Below are 16,919 nucleotides of genomic sequence, written 5' to 3' on the forward strand. Positions count from 1 at the left end.
CTAGGCTAATGGTTAGGACCAGTTTTTAATCATTTTTCAGGCTTATAAAACAACTTTTTCTCAGAAACGACATTGTTGTGGAAAAGCACTACATTATCTAATATTTAATCTTTACACTTTTGCGTGATCCTGTTTGTGTAGTTTGTTGCTGTTTTTGCAACCAAACAACAGCCGTGTTACCAGTGAGTAGATGGAGCGTGTTTATCACGCTGATTGTATCAGTGAGGACTTTAAAGTTGAATGGACTGTCCCTTTATGATACCAGGAAATGACTATTTTTATCTGAATTGGAGTGCTTATGTATCGTTGTTGTGAGTCACCTCAGTATTTACAGTTCTGAGCTCATTTTATTTGAGAGATTGAGTTCAGCTTGACTTAGATATAAACTTTACCAAGGAGTAAACCATCTGTCTGAAGTTTAACTGCTCTGCATCCACAGCCATCACACAGAAACACCAAATACAATGATCTGATGGTCAGATGTCATTTCTCCTTTCTCCTCCCTTTATTTCTGGTTTTCTCCCACTCTGTCTGCACCTCTCCTGCATCTTCCCCCTTTTAGCCTTCATCCCTCCCACCAGTTCCTCCCCTTCTTCTCCTCTTGTTGTCAGCTTTTCCCTGGACTTCCATTTAGTTCTAGCAGCAGTCAGGCCAAAGAGGTGGGAGTGCAGCCTCGATGCTCTATAAATCCAGCCTGTAATCAGCATGTACCGGCCATAATGAGCTGGAGATAGGGAAAATATGCTGATTATCTCTCAACATGAGGGGGCAGATGCTCTGATACATGCTTTGTTGAAGCCGTTCCAGTGGCATAAATACTTGTCTGTACATGGAAAGATGGGCAAAAAAAAAGGAAAAACTCATAACGGGAAGCAAGAGAGAAGTAAAAGATGTTTGAGTAAAGGATTTGAATACTGTCATCTAAACTCCCAATAGTTCTGAACATTTTAGGACACCAGCCCAAGTTGGTCCAAGTGAACAACTCTGATCCATAATCAAATCTTTTCCTGTGGACTGTTTCACCTGTTGGTCTGTTGAGCCCCACTCTGTTTACTGTCAAAGACAAAGAAAAGGCCTTGGCTGGAAAACAATTGTGTTCAGTATAGGAATCCAGTGAGACAGGTACAAATGTGAGAATCAGTCAAATAAAAATTAAACAATACAAGAAAGGGCAGCATTTACTCAAATAGATGCATATCGATGATACTTCTGCAGGGAAAACCATGTAATGTAAAACTGACAGTGTAAACGTCCATAAACCTCTATAACGTTTTGGAGATTGGGGTTTAAGATTACAGTGATCTGCCTTCAGACTAGTGGTTAGCACCTTAATCCTGTCGGACTTAAACCTCATTTCTCCAAACTGAGGTTGTTCAAAGGAATAATCTACAACAGGTAAACTGTTTGGAAATTTTCCACAGAACTCTTCAGAATGGCTAAACTATCCCTTTATATTCAACAGGGGAAAAGACTTAATAATAATAAAACAGTACATTCTGACTAAACTGGATAAGCTAAATTTATTTAAATTATAATTAATTTAGGTTGTTTATTAAAAAAAGAAAATTCTAATTTAACTAAATTGTAACTAAAATCCTGGGCAGGCATTGTGTTCATTTTAAAGTCCCTGTTGTCTTCAGATGTGATTCCAGGTGACTGTCCACACCTGAGTTCCATGCGTTTTATCCAGCTGTTGTTTGGGACAACTTACAAAAATTCAATTTCACACATATTGTTTTTAAATTAGATGTGGTAGTAGCTGAGCCTTATCCCCAACTCACACATTGAGCATCAACTGATCGCACAAGAGCTTTGTTCAAAACTTCACCAAGAACTTTTGGAGTCAATGTGGTTTGTCTGTTAGCAAAATATCTCACAAACGACTGAATGAGTTTTAATGAAACCTTCAGGAACTAGTTATTTGTTGTACATCTATAAATTATTAACTTTTGGAGCCAAGACAATTCAAGATGGTTGCCGCAGCCAATTTAGCTTAGATATCACAAAAAGGGCTATAATTTAGTGGATTTTACAGATATTGTGCCAAAATTTGGTGTGATTTACAAACATACTCTGAGTGCTCACAGATCACAATATCTCATGAGATCGTGCCTAACAAGTTTTTTAGGTTTGACCAAAATGGCTACAATGCTATCATTTCTCAACATTAGCTGATCTCTTCAAAACTGGCATGAAAGTCAGCTGGCGACAGTATAACAGGAGGAGACTATTATTCCTTGATTTTGGTTTCTTGCATGGGAGTCTCCATGAGCTGTTTCAAACTGTATAAATTTGACTTTCTCTCATGTTTGCTGCGTTTTCACCGTTGCAGCCACTAGTTGCTTTACCAAATTGTCCCATTTGTCCTCCTGTAAACTCTGCTTTACTCCAACAACTCCAAATTAGTCATCACTACACATGGGAAACCGCGGGCTGCCCTCAACCCCCTCCCGCACCGGACAGATTTATAGAGCTAGCCTTGAACGCTGGCCTGCTGCTTGTGGAGCTGAGCCCATTCCGTTCAAGGAGAGAAGCTGTTTCAGTTGGAATCTGGAGTCTGGTTCTCATATCCACCCTACAAAGACATCAATGTGACTTATTGGACTAAGCGCTTTTTGAAATGACAGAGTAGTGATACAGAAACAAAATATGATACTATAAATTATGAATCGAGATACAAAAGGGTCTACTATCCCATAACATGTGGCTAAGTAAGATGTAATGAAGCTACATTTTTGCTAATGGACGTAAGAAAATTGATGCTTTAATGTTGTTTACTTGATTCTGCAAGGTCAAACAACAAACATGTCACAGAGGACATGCCAAAATAAATCTAATAGTAGACAATCTGAAGTAATTTCCAGAAAAACATTTTTTTTAATAGTTTTAAAATTATTCAAGTCTAACCTCAATTGTTCAAAAATATACAACAGATTCCACCATGTCATTATTTCTTAACAAAAATTAAGTCAAAGTGAAAAAAGTTGTTTGTGGAAAAACTAACTTAAAAGTTAAAAAGACAGTATCATCAGGTTTAGCAGGTTAAAGGTCAAAGTTTATACAGGCAGTTAGAAAAAGACTGAACAAGTATGGCTTGTTTGGAAGGAGAAACCGTCTCCCTAAAAACAACATGGCAGCAGGACTTAGGTCATCTGAATGAGGTACAAAACCTCTTAATGTCCTTTGGACAGATGAAACCAAAGTAGAGATGTTTACCCATACTGTAGAGCAGCAAGTTTGGCTAAAACCAAACAGTTTATCAGCACAAACACCTCATTCAAACTGTCAGCACGGTGGTGGAGGGCTGATGGTTTGGGCTCCTTGCTGTCATTGAGTCAACTGTGAACTCCTCTGCAGATCTAAGGATTCTGGAGTCAGATGTGAGGCCATCTGTCTGACAGCTGAAGCTTGAACCAAACAAGGTCATGATGCAACAGAACAATGATCCCGAACACAGCAGCTAATCTACAACAGAACGGCTCAAAGAGAAAATAATCAATGTGCTGCAGTTGTCCAGTCAAAGTCCAGAACCTCATCCTGATTGAAATGCTGTGGTGGAACCAGAAGAGAGCTGAGCTGAAACAAATGTCTGCACACCTCAGTGAACTGAAGCATTGTTAGAAAGAAGAGTGGGTCAGAATTCCTTCTCAACCATGTGAGAGATTGATTAAGTCCTACAGAAAACCAAAGGAGGAAACTGAAGCTTTTAGAACTGAAGAAACTAAAACTAAAGGAGATTCTACAAGCTGATGGATCTTATGGTGTACATAGCTTTTCCATTTTGGCTTCATTCAATGCTTTGATCTACAATAGTATACAGACCTCCAGCAACCCTCCCCCTAACCTTGCTGATGAGCTAAATCAATTCTATAACAGGTTTGGCAAGTCTAACAACATCCTGTCTTCTTTGGCTGCCCATCCTGTCTGCTCCACTTCACTACCTCCATCCTCGACACTGAGGCAATGTTATGATCAAATACTAATCTCTGCTGGTAACAGTTCAAACTCCTCTACTACATCTCACATCTCCTCCTTTCACTCATGCCCCTCTCCTCCCCCAGTCTTCCTTCTCTTACCGGATGTGTTACCTTATGCTATTGAGAAAATATTCTGCAGACTTATTATACTGAAGGCTGCAGGTCTCGGGCACAGTTAGCTCCCGTGTTCTCTTGGAATCCATTGTTAAGCATCATCATTGGGCAGTGGCCCTCTGTAACCTGCCCTGCTCTGTCCATCTCAGTGGTTGTGTCCTTGGGCAAGATGGATGCATGAAACCCTCCAGTGGTCCATTTCTCTTATTTAAAGCTTGGGCAAGGCACTTCACCTATCTTGGTGGTGGTCAGAGGGATCGATGGTGTCCTGGCAGCCTCACTTCTCACAGCTTGTTCCAGGGCAGCTTACCACCACCATCAGTGTGTGGCACAGTGTGGCACAGATAGATAAAAGGCTATACAAGTGCAGGCTGTTTACCACCATGCCCCTCCAGAGCTGGAAAAGAGCCATGTCTGTCTGTCGCCTGTCTGAATGACTACTGGACTCCCTGCAAACAGTACAGCCACTGTCAGGAACCGCAATGGTAAGCATCTACAACCACAGAGTCCACAGGAGAGCTAGCTCCATCATCAAATACCCACCCAGCACCAACATGAACTGTTTACACTTCTTCCCTCAGAAGAAGTGTGTTAGTCTGCAGACTGAACTTCAGGTTCCTCATGCCGTCTGCGAACTGATTATGGATTTTGTCACCAACAGGTGATAATAATCACCATAACCGTCAGCACAGGGGAACCACAGGGATGTGTACTCTTCACCTTTTAAAGTTGAAATGAAATAAAATAAAAAAATAAGGACTTTTTATGTTTTTATTTTAGTGAAACACTATCATGAAACCTGCGATGGACTTGCAACCTGTCCAGGGTGTCCCCCGCCTCTCACACAGTGACTGCTGGAGATAGACACGAGATAGACCCGGAATGGAGAAGATGGATGGATGGACTATCGTGAAACCCTCCAGTGGTCCATTTCTTTTATTTAAAACATTAATTACTTGTTTTTACAGTTTTTGCGTCAAAGTCCCAAAGTGGGGTGATTGTGTGGGTGGCAGAAACTTCAGGAAAATTTAATTTATTATAAATAAAAGAAAAACAAAAACAAACGCTGACGTGGCAGCAATAACAAAACACAAACTAAATCCAGACATTAACAAAACACGAGAAGCAACACATGGGAGGAACCAGACAGCCTGTAAAACCGATAACAGACCAGTCAGTAAGTGGAGGAGATGACCAGGTTTTAAAGACAGAGGGTAATTAGGGGAAGTGGGCACAGGTGAGTGATTACAAACTTGGATCAGGTGAAGATGGGCGTGGCAGGTAAACAAGTGATAAACTGAGGAGAAGTGAAGAACACAGAGGGTTAAAGGAAAGATGGATGGAGCAAAATACAGAGATGTTCTTGAGCAGAACTTGTTGGAGTCTTCCAGAGATCTGAGGCTGGGGCAGAGGTCCACTTTCCAGCAGGACAATGACCTGAAAGACTCTGTTGAAGCTACACTCCACTGGTTTAAGGAGAACCAGTGAAAGTCCAGACCTCAGTCCAACTGAGGATCTGTGGTTTGATTTAAAGATTGTTGGACACAAGCAGCAGCCATCCAACCTGAAGGAGCTGCTGCAGTTTGGTCAGGAAGAATGGACAAAGATGGACCAAGACATGGTGATGATCAGATTTGCTGCTGGATTTGCTTCATGTATGCGGTTCTATAACAAATCAACTTTTGTTGTTGTTTTTAGAAAGAGGGAAGGGGTGTCTGTGGGGAACAGGTATGCACAATTAGGTTTTCTGTTTTTTCTTATTTCCTGTTTGTTTCAAAATAAAAAAATGTATTGCACCTTGAAAGTGGTAGTGGTATTGTGAACATTAAGATACCCCCTCTAAAAAAATAAATAAATACAAATTTTAAATCTTTTTAAATTCCAGGTTGTAAAGCAATATAACTCCGGGTGGCACAGTAGTTAGAGCTGTCGCGTCCCAGCAAGAAGGTTGCAGGATTGCTTCTCGACCTGGGGCTGTCCTGGGTGGAGTTTTGTTAACACAGTGTCCAAAGTACTATATGATGTCAGTCTAGTTGGCCACTGAACTGGAGAAGACACTTTGCAGTGCAGAATGAAGTCAAGAAATAGTAGAGTTTTTAGTACCTAACATAGTTCTAGTTCAGTTGGGTGAGTTTTTTCTCCTCTTAAGCATTTTGACCTCATTTTGATTCTGACCTATTTTTGTTTGTGTTTGCTTTAAGTCAAGGAATGGCCTCTAAACGTTATAAAAACTATGGAAAAAAATTAATGGCTTGGCATTCTTTGAAGGAATGAAGTAATCCTACCTCCCCACTTTGAAATGAAGGCTTCATTCTTTCAAGGAATGCATATTAGATTTGAGTGCAAAGCTGTTAAGGGTAGAATTTAAAAAATGCAGTGAAACTATGGTCAAATTTAGGTAATTAAATAGTGACTGAACTTATAAAAACATCAAAACAATTATAGTTAGGCTTATTGTGGCTTAATATAGAAATTAAAACTACAATCACTTCAACTTTTAACTTAATATATGTAAAATTAAATACATTATAGACTTCAGAAGATAGCCAGGTGTTGATGTACATCCAATGATCCCGTTCTGAGTCTTATTACAAATATAGAGCAGTAAACTAAATAATATTCTGTGGCTTTTATCTTTGTGCTGTTTGTGCTGCTCTGAGCTCATGAAGGCTGGTGTTTTTGTGGAACGAGGAGATTACATTCTGTGGCAGAGCTGTAATGAGAACTAAGTGATCAGACAGCTGCTGTGTTCCCACAACAATCCCTCCCTTACTGCTCATCTGTCCATCCATCCTGCCACTCCCACACACGCACACACAGTTTTAAAAAGAGGCAAACACTTGCAAATATACATTTTATTTTTACTGAACTTTAACATACTGTGAACATTAAAAAAACAACTTTCAGTTTGTGTAACCGGTCCACACTGGTCATCTGTGTTGTGATTTGGGGTCTGAAGTAAGGTGAATCAGACGTTTTCTGTCCTTGTGTCAGATCATTTCCTGACAATATGCTGTCTGTTACTTTAATGGAAACTTTGAAACAAGAGTGAAGCTCATAATGTGTGTCTCTGCGTATGTACATGTGTATCTTATTAAAAAACAATGAGAAAAATCTGCACACTGGCAAAAAGAAATATTGTTTTCTGTTCAATCGGGTCATGTAATCAGTTTCACAGTGAAAGAAAGGAATGAAATCATCAGCAGACAAACGGGGAAATGTTGCCTTTTTATATTTGAATACAAAAATCATGTTTTAAAATGATAGTCTGGTCATTCTGAAGTCATTTTCTGTCAAATAATTTTCAATTGTTAGTACCTTATCAGTCGTCCCATCAGTCAGAGTATGGAGAAAAGGGCCCCCATTTTAGCTAGCTATTAGCCTAGCCATATGAAGACTTTTGTCTTTTTCTAATTGTCACAAAGTCTCTACTCTGACTTACTGGGATATTTAGACCATTTTGAAGTAAGATGTTATGGAAAATTTATGAACACATAATATCTTACCTGTTTTAGATAGCTCTTTTCTGACAGAAGTGATGAGCTACCAGCTTGTCTGAAAGCAGCCAAGGTCAACGTGTACTGCTGCTATTTTAACACAGCTCCAATTTTTAAAAACCCATATCAGTTCATGTACATGCTATTTCAAAGATAATTATAGCCTGTCAGTTTTAACTTACATTGTTATATACATGAAATTTAAGGGTTGTTTGCAACACTTCCTGTGCAGAACATTTCAACAGAACGATCTGGATGAGCTTTCAGAGTAGACCCACTTCTGAAGTAGATTTTGCCATCTTGAAACGACTCTAATCTTCAAAGATTTTTATAGCTGTTCATCCATCCATGCATCCATCAGTTAGCGCATCAGTCCTGTCTGACAATCAAAGAGATATCTACAACAGGTAAGATATTATTTTTTTCATAAGGTTTGCACAGACCCCCACCTCAAAATGGACAGAATTTTCCTTTAATATTTTCTCCTCCATGGCTGCTTAAGATGAGACAGCACAACTTGAGATTTAACTCTCACCATAGTTTTCTGTCATTGTTTATCCGAGGTGAGAGGGTGTGTCCCGTCATGGCCAGGCGGAGGCATCTGATTGGCTGATAGCAGCTCTCCAACAGTGCCACAGTAGAGGAGGGAACGCATGGGCCACTTCTGAGAACAGAGACAGAATGCTGCGTCAGTGTTGTTCACGATTCACAACTCTTCATTTAATTCCTGTCTGAACACTGTAAAAATGAATATAATTCTACAGCTCTAAATAATTCCAAACCCAGACAATAAATCCATAAATTAATGGTTAGTAAACCTACATCATACATGTAATATGTGATTTCTTAAAAAACAGCCAGTTGGTAACATTTTTAGGAATAAAAAGAGCTTCATCAAGTTTTCTTGACGTAACAACAGAAACAATCTCGCTCTCTGTGACAGACTAGGAGCCCAAACAGTTTAACAGATGAAGAAGAACGTTTCTCATCACAAACTGCAAAACTCTGCTGTCAATAATCCCAGAGTCTGTAAAACAAGGCTGAAGAGTATGCTGCGTGGCCATGGTCTTCAGCCCAGCCTTAATGATAGAAACAGCAGAAACCCCTGAGCAGGCTCAGGAACACATCTGAAAAACACTGCAAGGAAACAGTTTGTCATGGTTTCACAGGGGAAAAAAGACACCTTTTTTCTAAATGCAAGAAACTTTAAGGTGGACTGAGACAAAAACGCAATGTGGCAAACCACATATTTTTGTATTTTTTTTTAGAAAATAAGCAATGTTCTCCAGGCTGAAGAACATCAGGTTACATTGTAACCTTGGCTCTCTGAGTAAAGAGATCATTGCTCCATTTTGTTTCATACAGTATTCCATATGTACAGGGTATGAACCTGTGTGTGTGGATATTTCTTTCAGACACACCAGCTTGCCTGGTCACACCCTACAAGTTTACCTATAAAGCACCTGTGTGGGCGTGTAATCAGTGATAGCTTTATTAAAACCAGTCTCCGAGTGGCCTGAAAGCTGGAGAGAGTCTCTTCACTCAGAGAACAAAGGTTACTGTGCAACCATATGTTCTCTATTTTCTCAAGAACATCTCTCCGTTCCATCACATATTCCATATGGACAGGGTTACCAAATGTATTGTAATTACCAATCCACCTCAACTGGAAAGGACAGTCCACAACATGTAAGACTAATGTAAGCCAACAGAAGCCTTGTAGACACTGAGTCTAAACCAGCAATGAGACTGGCTGCCTAGATCAGCGTGGAAGTCACTAAGCTGACCAATAGTCAGCAAAGAACCATGGAAGTCTGCATAAACTTCTAGTCAGCACCTGCTCCCCAAGACAGTGGCTGGCTGCCACATGCAGACATTAAAAATAGATCATATGACCATGTCACTGATGCACAGACTCCCTACCGTAGTGCCCATGATATAACCCCAGCATGGGTGTGTGAACACATAATGTAGCAGGAACTCTTATGCCTGCTGAACTGCATACAAAACCCAGTGCGGCAGCCAGCTACAAAACTCTGTCCAAATGAGTCAGTCAACATACCCCACAAAAGCCCCATCATGGAACCAACAGGGTAGGGAATTAAGAACCTGAGGTTGGATGGAGGAGATCCTACAGATGTCACTATGAACTGACAGAACTTCCATGCTCACCTGGCAAATCCACTGAAAGATACTGAAATAATTTAGATGTTAGAAAAAAAAATCTCCTAATCGACTAATACTGACAGTGTTGTATCATCTGATCCAGATTTACTGGCACTATTTCTCTCCACATTGTCTTTGGACCATTTTTCTTCTACACAGCGGTCCTCTAACTGAGCAGTGATCAGTGTGTGCATCATGTACGCCATGCTGTCTGCAGTAAGCTATCAGTTCCTGACCTTAACAGGATGCAGGTATCCGCCCGGTCGAGGGATCAGAGCGTGCTCAGCCACGGTCCCACCCTGATCCAGCGTCTCTGTCAGGTACGCTATGTAGTTAGTGGCCAGAACCAGAACATCCAGCTTGGAGAGCTTGGTGTCAGGTGGGACTGAAGGTAGAGCTGCCTGCAGGAAGATTCATTCTTTAATATCACATGGAACAAAAATGTTTCCAGTGTGAAAAGAAAAACACATAAATGTTTTTGTTTTGTTTTTATTTTTATTGTTTCAGCCATGTGTTCACACGGAAACAGCGTTTTAGGTCTCTAAACAGTACTTTTTGAAAATGGGTTCCAGAGTGAGAAAATCTACAAACCAGAAATCTAAGACCAAAAAGGTTTTGATCACTTTACTGAACTGTCAACAATACAAAAATAAACCAAATGCTGCTGAAAAACTACAATATACACAAAGTCTACATTTTAGAAATGTAAGAAATGGGAATAATTTGAAAAGACCATCATTTGTGTATAAAATGTTGCCCTGATATGCTTTGAATATTGTGAGGAAAAGTTGTCTCTTACTGGATACTGTGTCTGAAATCATCCATCATATCTACATGTTTGGACTGACACGGTTCAACTGCACTTCGGTGGTTTTTAATGTGACACAAGGAAGTTCTAATTTACTGTCAGTCTACAAAAAGGATTCAGTTCTTGCACTTGTATATCCTATCCTCGTCATTTTCATCTTGTTTTGTTTACAGTACCTAGTCTACACACATGTAAGCCTTATGGACATCCACTGAGCCTTGTTTCCTGTTTTTATTTTTGTGGCAGTGTTACAGCACCACATACAGGCCTTTTTATTTTCTGTGTTTCTGTGTTTCTGTGTACAAGGATAGTTTTAGAAACAACAAGTAAAACGATTGTTTTGAAGAGAACCTGCTCCTGTGTGGGTAAGGCCTCAGAGGAGAAAGCACTAATGAGAACACGTTAGTGGCGTAAGTACCTGCAGGCTGTGGAAGGCCTGCCGCAGGTTGCGCACCCGACTCCTCTCCCGCGCTGCGTTTTCCGGGGAGTGTTGGCTCCTGAGCAACCTCCCCTGGACCACAGAACCAGAAGCAGGCTTTGACCTGGACCCACATGCAGCCTGCAGCTGATACAAAGAACACATTTAGAGACTTCAAATAACAAACACTTTATGTCCCTGAGCTTGTGACTGCTGTTTGCATCAGCGCTTGGCATCGCCTCATGATTCTGTGAGACTTACAGAAAACAAAAAACTCATTTGTGGAGCTGCGTTTTGTTCTTTATGATTGCTTACAGCAATTGTGATTGGAATATAAAAATATCTTTACTTGAAATTGTGCCTTAGGAATAGGGCTGCATGATATTAAAAAGAAACTTGCGATATTACTGTTAAAAATCATGATGATGATATCAATTACAGTAAACCCAGATTTTCTTCACTTTCTCTTTCTCACTGTCTTCACTATCATCTAAACCAGGTGTGGACATCAAGGTCAGTGAGAGTCTGTTCGATTGACCAGATATATTATTATTACACAGATAATGAATGATGTTACTTGAAATTAAAGGTCTGTGATTTATTACAGTCCAAGTAGTCCTTTGCCACACTGACACTGAGCTCAGTGATATGATGATGCTGATAGATTTTCAATATATTGTGCACAGAAAATAAATGAAAAATAAGAACCCATGCAGCTCATACTGTACTTGTGGTTACAATTAAATTAAAGGCCTGGCATTTCTTGAAGGAATGCATATCACTGAGCATCTTATACGCCAGAGTTCTTCACTAAGATCATCTTATGATGAGAAAAGACGGAGTTAAGCAGTTTTGTTTAAGTCTTGATAATAACATTACCTTCTAGAGCTAACAGGGTGTGTGCTGTGAAAGACTCTCAGCTACAGCCACATTTAGCTCAGTCTCTGTAAAATTGACTGAGAATTAGACATTTTGTCTTTTCCAAAGCTCAGTTGGCTGTGGTGGCCATCTTCAGTTGGATTGGCTCCAAAAAATAATCAGTTGTAGTGGTACAGTGACTTATTTCTCAGTGTTGAATTAAAAGCCATCTGGTGTTTCACAAAGATATTTTGCTAACAGAAAGAGTTGATGCCAAATAATTAATTGCAAAGTTTAAAAAAGTACAATCTCTTTGTACTTAGAGGTCTTATTATACTTAAGTATACTTATTATACTCAGATCTGCAACCTTTACAATCCAAAGAGCCAATTCTGCTTCTTCAGTCACCAAATAAAACGTGTCCAGAGAACTGGGGATCCTTTTCTGCTGACCTCTCTGCTAGAACCTTGAAATAAAGATAACACACCTAATTTAGGTGTTATATGAATATTGTTTATTACAGTATAAAACTGTAATAAAATCTATAAGAAATTCACATTTATTGATATTTTTAAATATTTGAACAAATGAAAAAAAGAGCATATTCATAAAAAAGAGCAGAATTTGTAGATTATACCCACTTTGAATTAAATGAAAACATGCAGGCCTATGTAAGTCTTTTCTTCATTTGTGAAATAATTAGGCATCACACTTTTCAGTAAGAAAGTATAAAGTTAATGGGAATATAAAAATTAGGCCAGTTTGTTGGATTTGTAATTGTGACATAGAGTTTTCTTTTAAGATAAAAACTACAACCTTCATTTACTTCAACTTTAAACAGGTTTTTAACAAAGCAAAGCTTTTCGTTCTAATTTTGGTTATCAAATCGACTTGCTGCATTTTTGCAGAACCCTTTTTTAAATGACTTGTAATCTATGACATGTTTGCAAAGCAGCACTTTCTGTTTTTCATCTTTGCAACTTGCCTTACAGGTTAAAAATTATAGTTTTCTGGTAGATTTGAGAGAAAGATCTCACTGAGTGCCTGGAGGTTGAATTAATGAAGTAGCTAACAGGCCAACAAACTACTAACATCATCTGATCACCATGTATCAGACGTATCAGACACATTTTTGCAATTATTTGGACAGGAAAACAGCTAAAACTCGCCTTTTGGGGATTTTTATGAAGTGAATTACATTAATTTCCAGGTTATTTTTGATCAAAGCTACAAATAGCCACATGTGGCCCCAGAGCCACAGGTTGCAGACCCTAGCCTTAAAGTATGTGTTTTGGGGATCAGTCTCAGTGACTGCCCAGTGATTCATGAGATATTTTGCTAACAGCCAGACACACATACAGACACAGGCAAAAACACTATTACTCACCTTCTGCCTTTGGGGAGTGGACAATAAATATGAGACAAATCTGTTCCATTTACCAGCTGAACATCCAGGCTACGTGTAACATTAAAATGAATACAAGTTTTGTTCTTCTGGTGAAGTCAAGAGAAAATATAAAATTAGAAACAATTTGGCAAAAACCAAAATCCAGTATTTTCTTGATCCTAAAGCAGTCAACAGAATCGCTATGCAGATTGGAGCATTTAAAAAAACAACAACTGAATGACTGCTAAAATTTGTTGTTAAATCAATCAGAACAAATACTAAAATAGTAAAAAAAATAGTAGCTAAAAGGTGCAATTAGCTAAATAGTTGCACATTTAATTTCATAGCCAATAATCTGTGTTTGCATTTCTAGATGGAAATTAAATGATTTTCATATTTATGAACATTTGGTGACATTTTTGCTGCACTTTCTGCTGAACGACCTTCTTGGACAAGTTTTATTTTCACCAATCGTCGCCAACAGTTTACTGTTTTGTCTCCACACTCGTTTGCATGTGCAGATATTTCTTTTCATTTTTAGTGGGATGCTAACTTTTTTCCTCAATGTGAGCTGAATAAAAAAGTAAACATGATTACAAAATTTTTTTTTCTAAGTATGATGAACAAAACCTGGATGTTCAGCTATTTTATGAAGGCCTTTTTGTGTCACATTCGTGATGTTTTTCCCATTCAAAATAAAACAGCTGAAGGAGCATCCTCTGTTCCGTCTTTTCTTGGTGTTTTTATAGATATAACAAATGCCACAAAGACCTCACTCAGAGGGAATCTTCCAGAGCAACAATCTGTAGAATAATTTTCTTATCTAGCATCATGCCAGATGTATTGAACACGATTAATATTAAGCAGGATCTTTATCTTAACTTGTTTGTGTGACATCAGAATTTATCTTGAAAAGCAGGTTGATATTTGGGTTTAGTTAGGAGGAAAGTGACTAACCCACTTGCTGTGCTGCTGGCTGCTGGGAGCGCTCTGCCTGTGTCCGGCTGTGGATGCTGGGAGGTGGGCTGCGGCGGGCTGCAGGATCTGCTGCTCTGCTGTGGAGCTGGAGCCCAGCTGCTGGTCCACAGCCACTGACATGAGACCCTCCAGAGGGTTCACAGCCATCGTGGATGCTGCTGGAGTGCTGCGGCAGTCTTCCCAACTTAAAGCCCTTTTGTTCAGTCTGTTTTCATTGGCTGGATGGAAGTTTGTTCTTCAGTACAAGAGCCTGTCGTGTTGGAAGTTCTTACCTTTTATGACAAACTTTACTGGAAACACAACAAAAGCCACAGCCGAGGTCATCTTTTCATCTGAGAGCATCTTTAAAGTCTAATCCAGATCTGAGGAGAAGCTACTGGGTGAAGAACAGCTGGAAACAGTCAGCAGATCTTCTTGAGATCTCTTCCTCCTGTAGCTTCCTGTTCCCAGAGTTCCTGCCTGTAGCTCCTCTGTGAGGCGGCTGCCTCTCGGCTCATCGCTGCCCTTAGCCAGAGTTCCTCTCAGCCTTACCCTCTCTCCGTCTCCCTCTGCTTGTTTCCTAATCGGGTGAGGTAATGCGGGGAACTTCATGTGGTCCTTATCTCAGCTGCCCGGTCATCCTGATCCTCCCCTGGTTGATTGGCTGCCAAGAAGAGCAGGGTGGGAGGGTGTCCCAAGTCAGGGCACTGGGGGGGCCTTGGGAAACTTAGAGCTCCACAAACAGCTGGACAGGGGTGGGATCTGAGGCCCGGGGCAGCGCGACATTCAGTGTTACCAAAGAGGGGCAGAAATGCATGTGAGTTCGTTTGTTGCCCTTTCTGTTTTAAATGGGGGCTTCTAAGCCTTCTTGATTGAACCAGAGTCTGATAAGCACCACCACAGTCAATCCTAACCTATAAATATTTATCTGAGAGTGAGAGAGATGCTCCAGATGAGTCAAATGGAAATTGTGGAAATCTGGAAAGTGATTCACAGCTTGTCGGTCTCACAAACACAATGCTTAATCAAGCATCGTTGCTCTGGCAATGACAGTCTGTGATCCATTTTACAACCCCAATTCCAAAAACATTGGTTATGTAAAATATAAATAAATCAGAATCAGTGATTTGCAAATCTTGTAAACACATATCTTATTCAAAATGAAACAAAGTAACAAATTTTGAAAGTAAAAAAATTGTACTATTTTTTGAAACAAATAAAAAAGGGAATTTTTTAATTTGTTGGCAGCAACACACCACAAAGCAGATGGGACAGAGGCAACACTAGGCTTTCAAGCAAGAGGTGCAAACAGGCACAAAACTAGGTTTAAAAAGAACATTTTAGACAGGATGAATTTCTCAGGTGTAAAGATGGTCAGAAGTTCATCAGTCCGAAAAATACTGCATCTAAAAATAGTGAAATAGTTTCAGAATAATGTTCTTTAACGAAAAATTAGGAAGACTAAATATCCCGTCATCTGCAGTTCATAATATCATCAAAAGATTTCAAGAATCTGGAGAAATGTCTGAGCTCAAAGGACAAACTGCTGAAAGTTTATATTGACTGGTTGTGATCTTTGGGCCCTCAGAGGCCACTGCATTAAAAACAGGTCTGGTTCTGTTCTGGACATCACTGCATGGACTCAGGAACACTCAGGAACACTTCCACAGATCATCATCTATAAACACAGTTCACCGTGCTGTCCACTAATGCTGCTTAAAGCTCTATCTCCTCTAAAGAAGAAGCCAGATGTGAACATTATCAGAAACACCACCATCTTCTCTGGACCAAAGCTCATTTAAACTGGGCTGAGGCAAAAAGAACTGTTCTGTGGTCAGACCAATCCAAATTAATTTTTGTTTGGAAACCATGGACACCAAGTCCTCCCTGCTAAAAAGGAGAGGGACCACCTGGCCTTTTATCAGCAGACAGTTCAAAAGACTCTCCCCCCATACCTCTCTGATGGTATGGGGGTGCATTAGTGCCTCTAGCATGGGCAGCTTACACATCTAGAAAGGCTCCATCAAAGCAGAAAAAAAATATATACAGGTTTTAGAACAACATGTACTCCCACTCAGACGATGGGATTTTCAACATCCAAGTTTTTTTTGGAATTGGGGTTGTACTCTAATTTTTATATCTGTCTGTAGGGCCTTTTCAATCTTCTATGATCAGCTCAAAACTCTGAAAACCCACACAACAGGTCACAAGTTCTTAATCACAACGAAAAACTTTCACATTTCTGAACACATCCTTAGTGGGAGTCCATTTCTTCTTCCTACAGAAATGCGTCACACCCTTGGTTGTCAAACTGTGGTACAAGTACCACTGGTGCTACTCGTGATCCCACTAGTGGTACTGAGAAGAAATTTTAGTATCAAATATTTACAAGTTAAATAACAAGCTAATTAACCATCACAACTTCAACGATGAAGTAAAAGTTCAAACGTAGAGATCGAGAAAAGGATGGTTGATTGGTGGTTTGAGCAAATGATCATCTTGGCTCTAAAAGGAAACTACTTTACTTAACATTACTTCACAAAATGCATATCACCCGCTGTCTTTCATGCTAGAGTTTTAGACTTAGATCATTTTATGCTGAGAAATGACACAGTTGTAGCCAATTTGGTCAAACCTTGAAATTAACATTGTATCTAAGTCCATGACCCATGCAGTTCTATGAGAAGTCTCACTCAGAGTTTGTGTTATAACTCTCAGCTACTACCACAGCTGCCAC

General features: G+C 39.7%; 1 protein-coding gene across 1 annotated transcript; it reads right to left on the minus strand.

Annotated features, from left to right (window-relative positions):
- Positions 1 to 6,961: 6,961 nt before the first annotated feature.
- LOC108246522 (transcription factor 23-like) lies at positions 6,962 to 14,738 on the minus strand. The gene is made up of 4 exons (XM_025010073.2): positions 14,183 to 14,738; positions 10,981 to 11,127; positions 9,991 to 10,155; positions 6,962 to 8,252 (listed from the first exon to the last, which is right to left on the minus strand). Exons 1-4 carry the CDS (start codon positions 14,348 to 14,350, stop codon positions 8,136 to 8,138), a joined length of 597 nt encoding a protein of 198 aa, XP_024865841.1. The 5' UTR covers positions 14,351 to 14,738; the 3' UTR covers positions 6,962 to 8,135.
- Between the last annotated feature and the right edge of the window lie 2,181 nt (positions 14,739 to 16,919).

Source organism: Kryptolebias marmoratus, linkage group LG19 (assembly GCF_001649575.2).
Source record: "Kryptolebias marmoratus isolate JLee-2015 linkage group LG19, ASM164957v2, whole genome shotgun sequence".
Taxonomy (NCBI): Eukaryota; Metazoa; Chordata; class Actinopteri; order Cyprinodontiformes; family Rivulidae; genus Kryptolebias; species Kryptolebias marmoratus.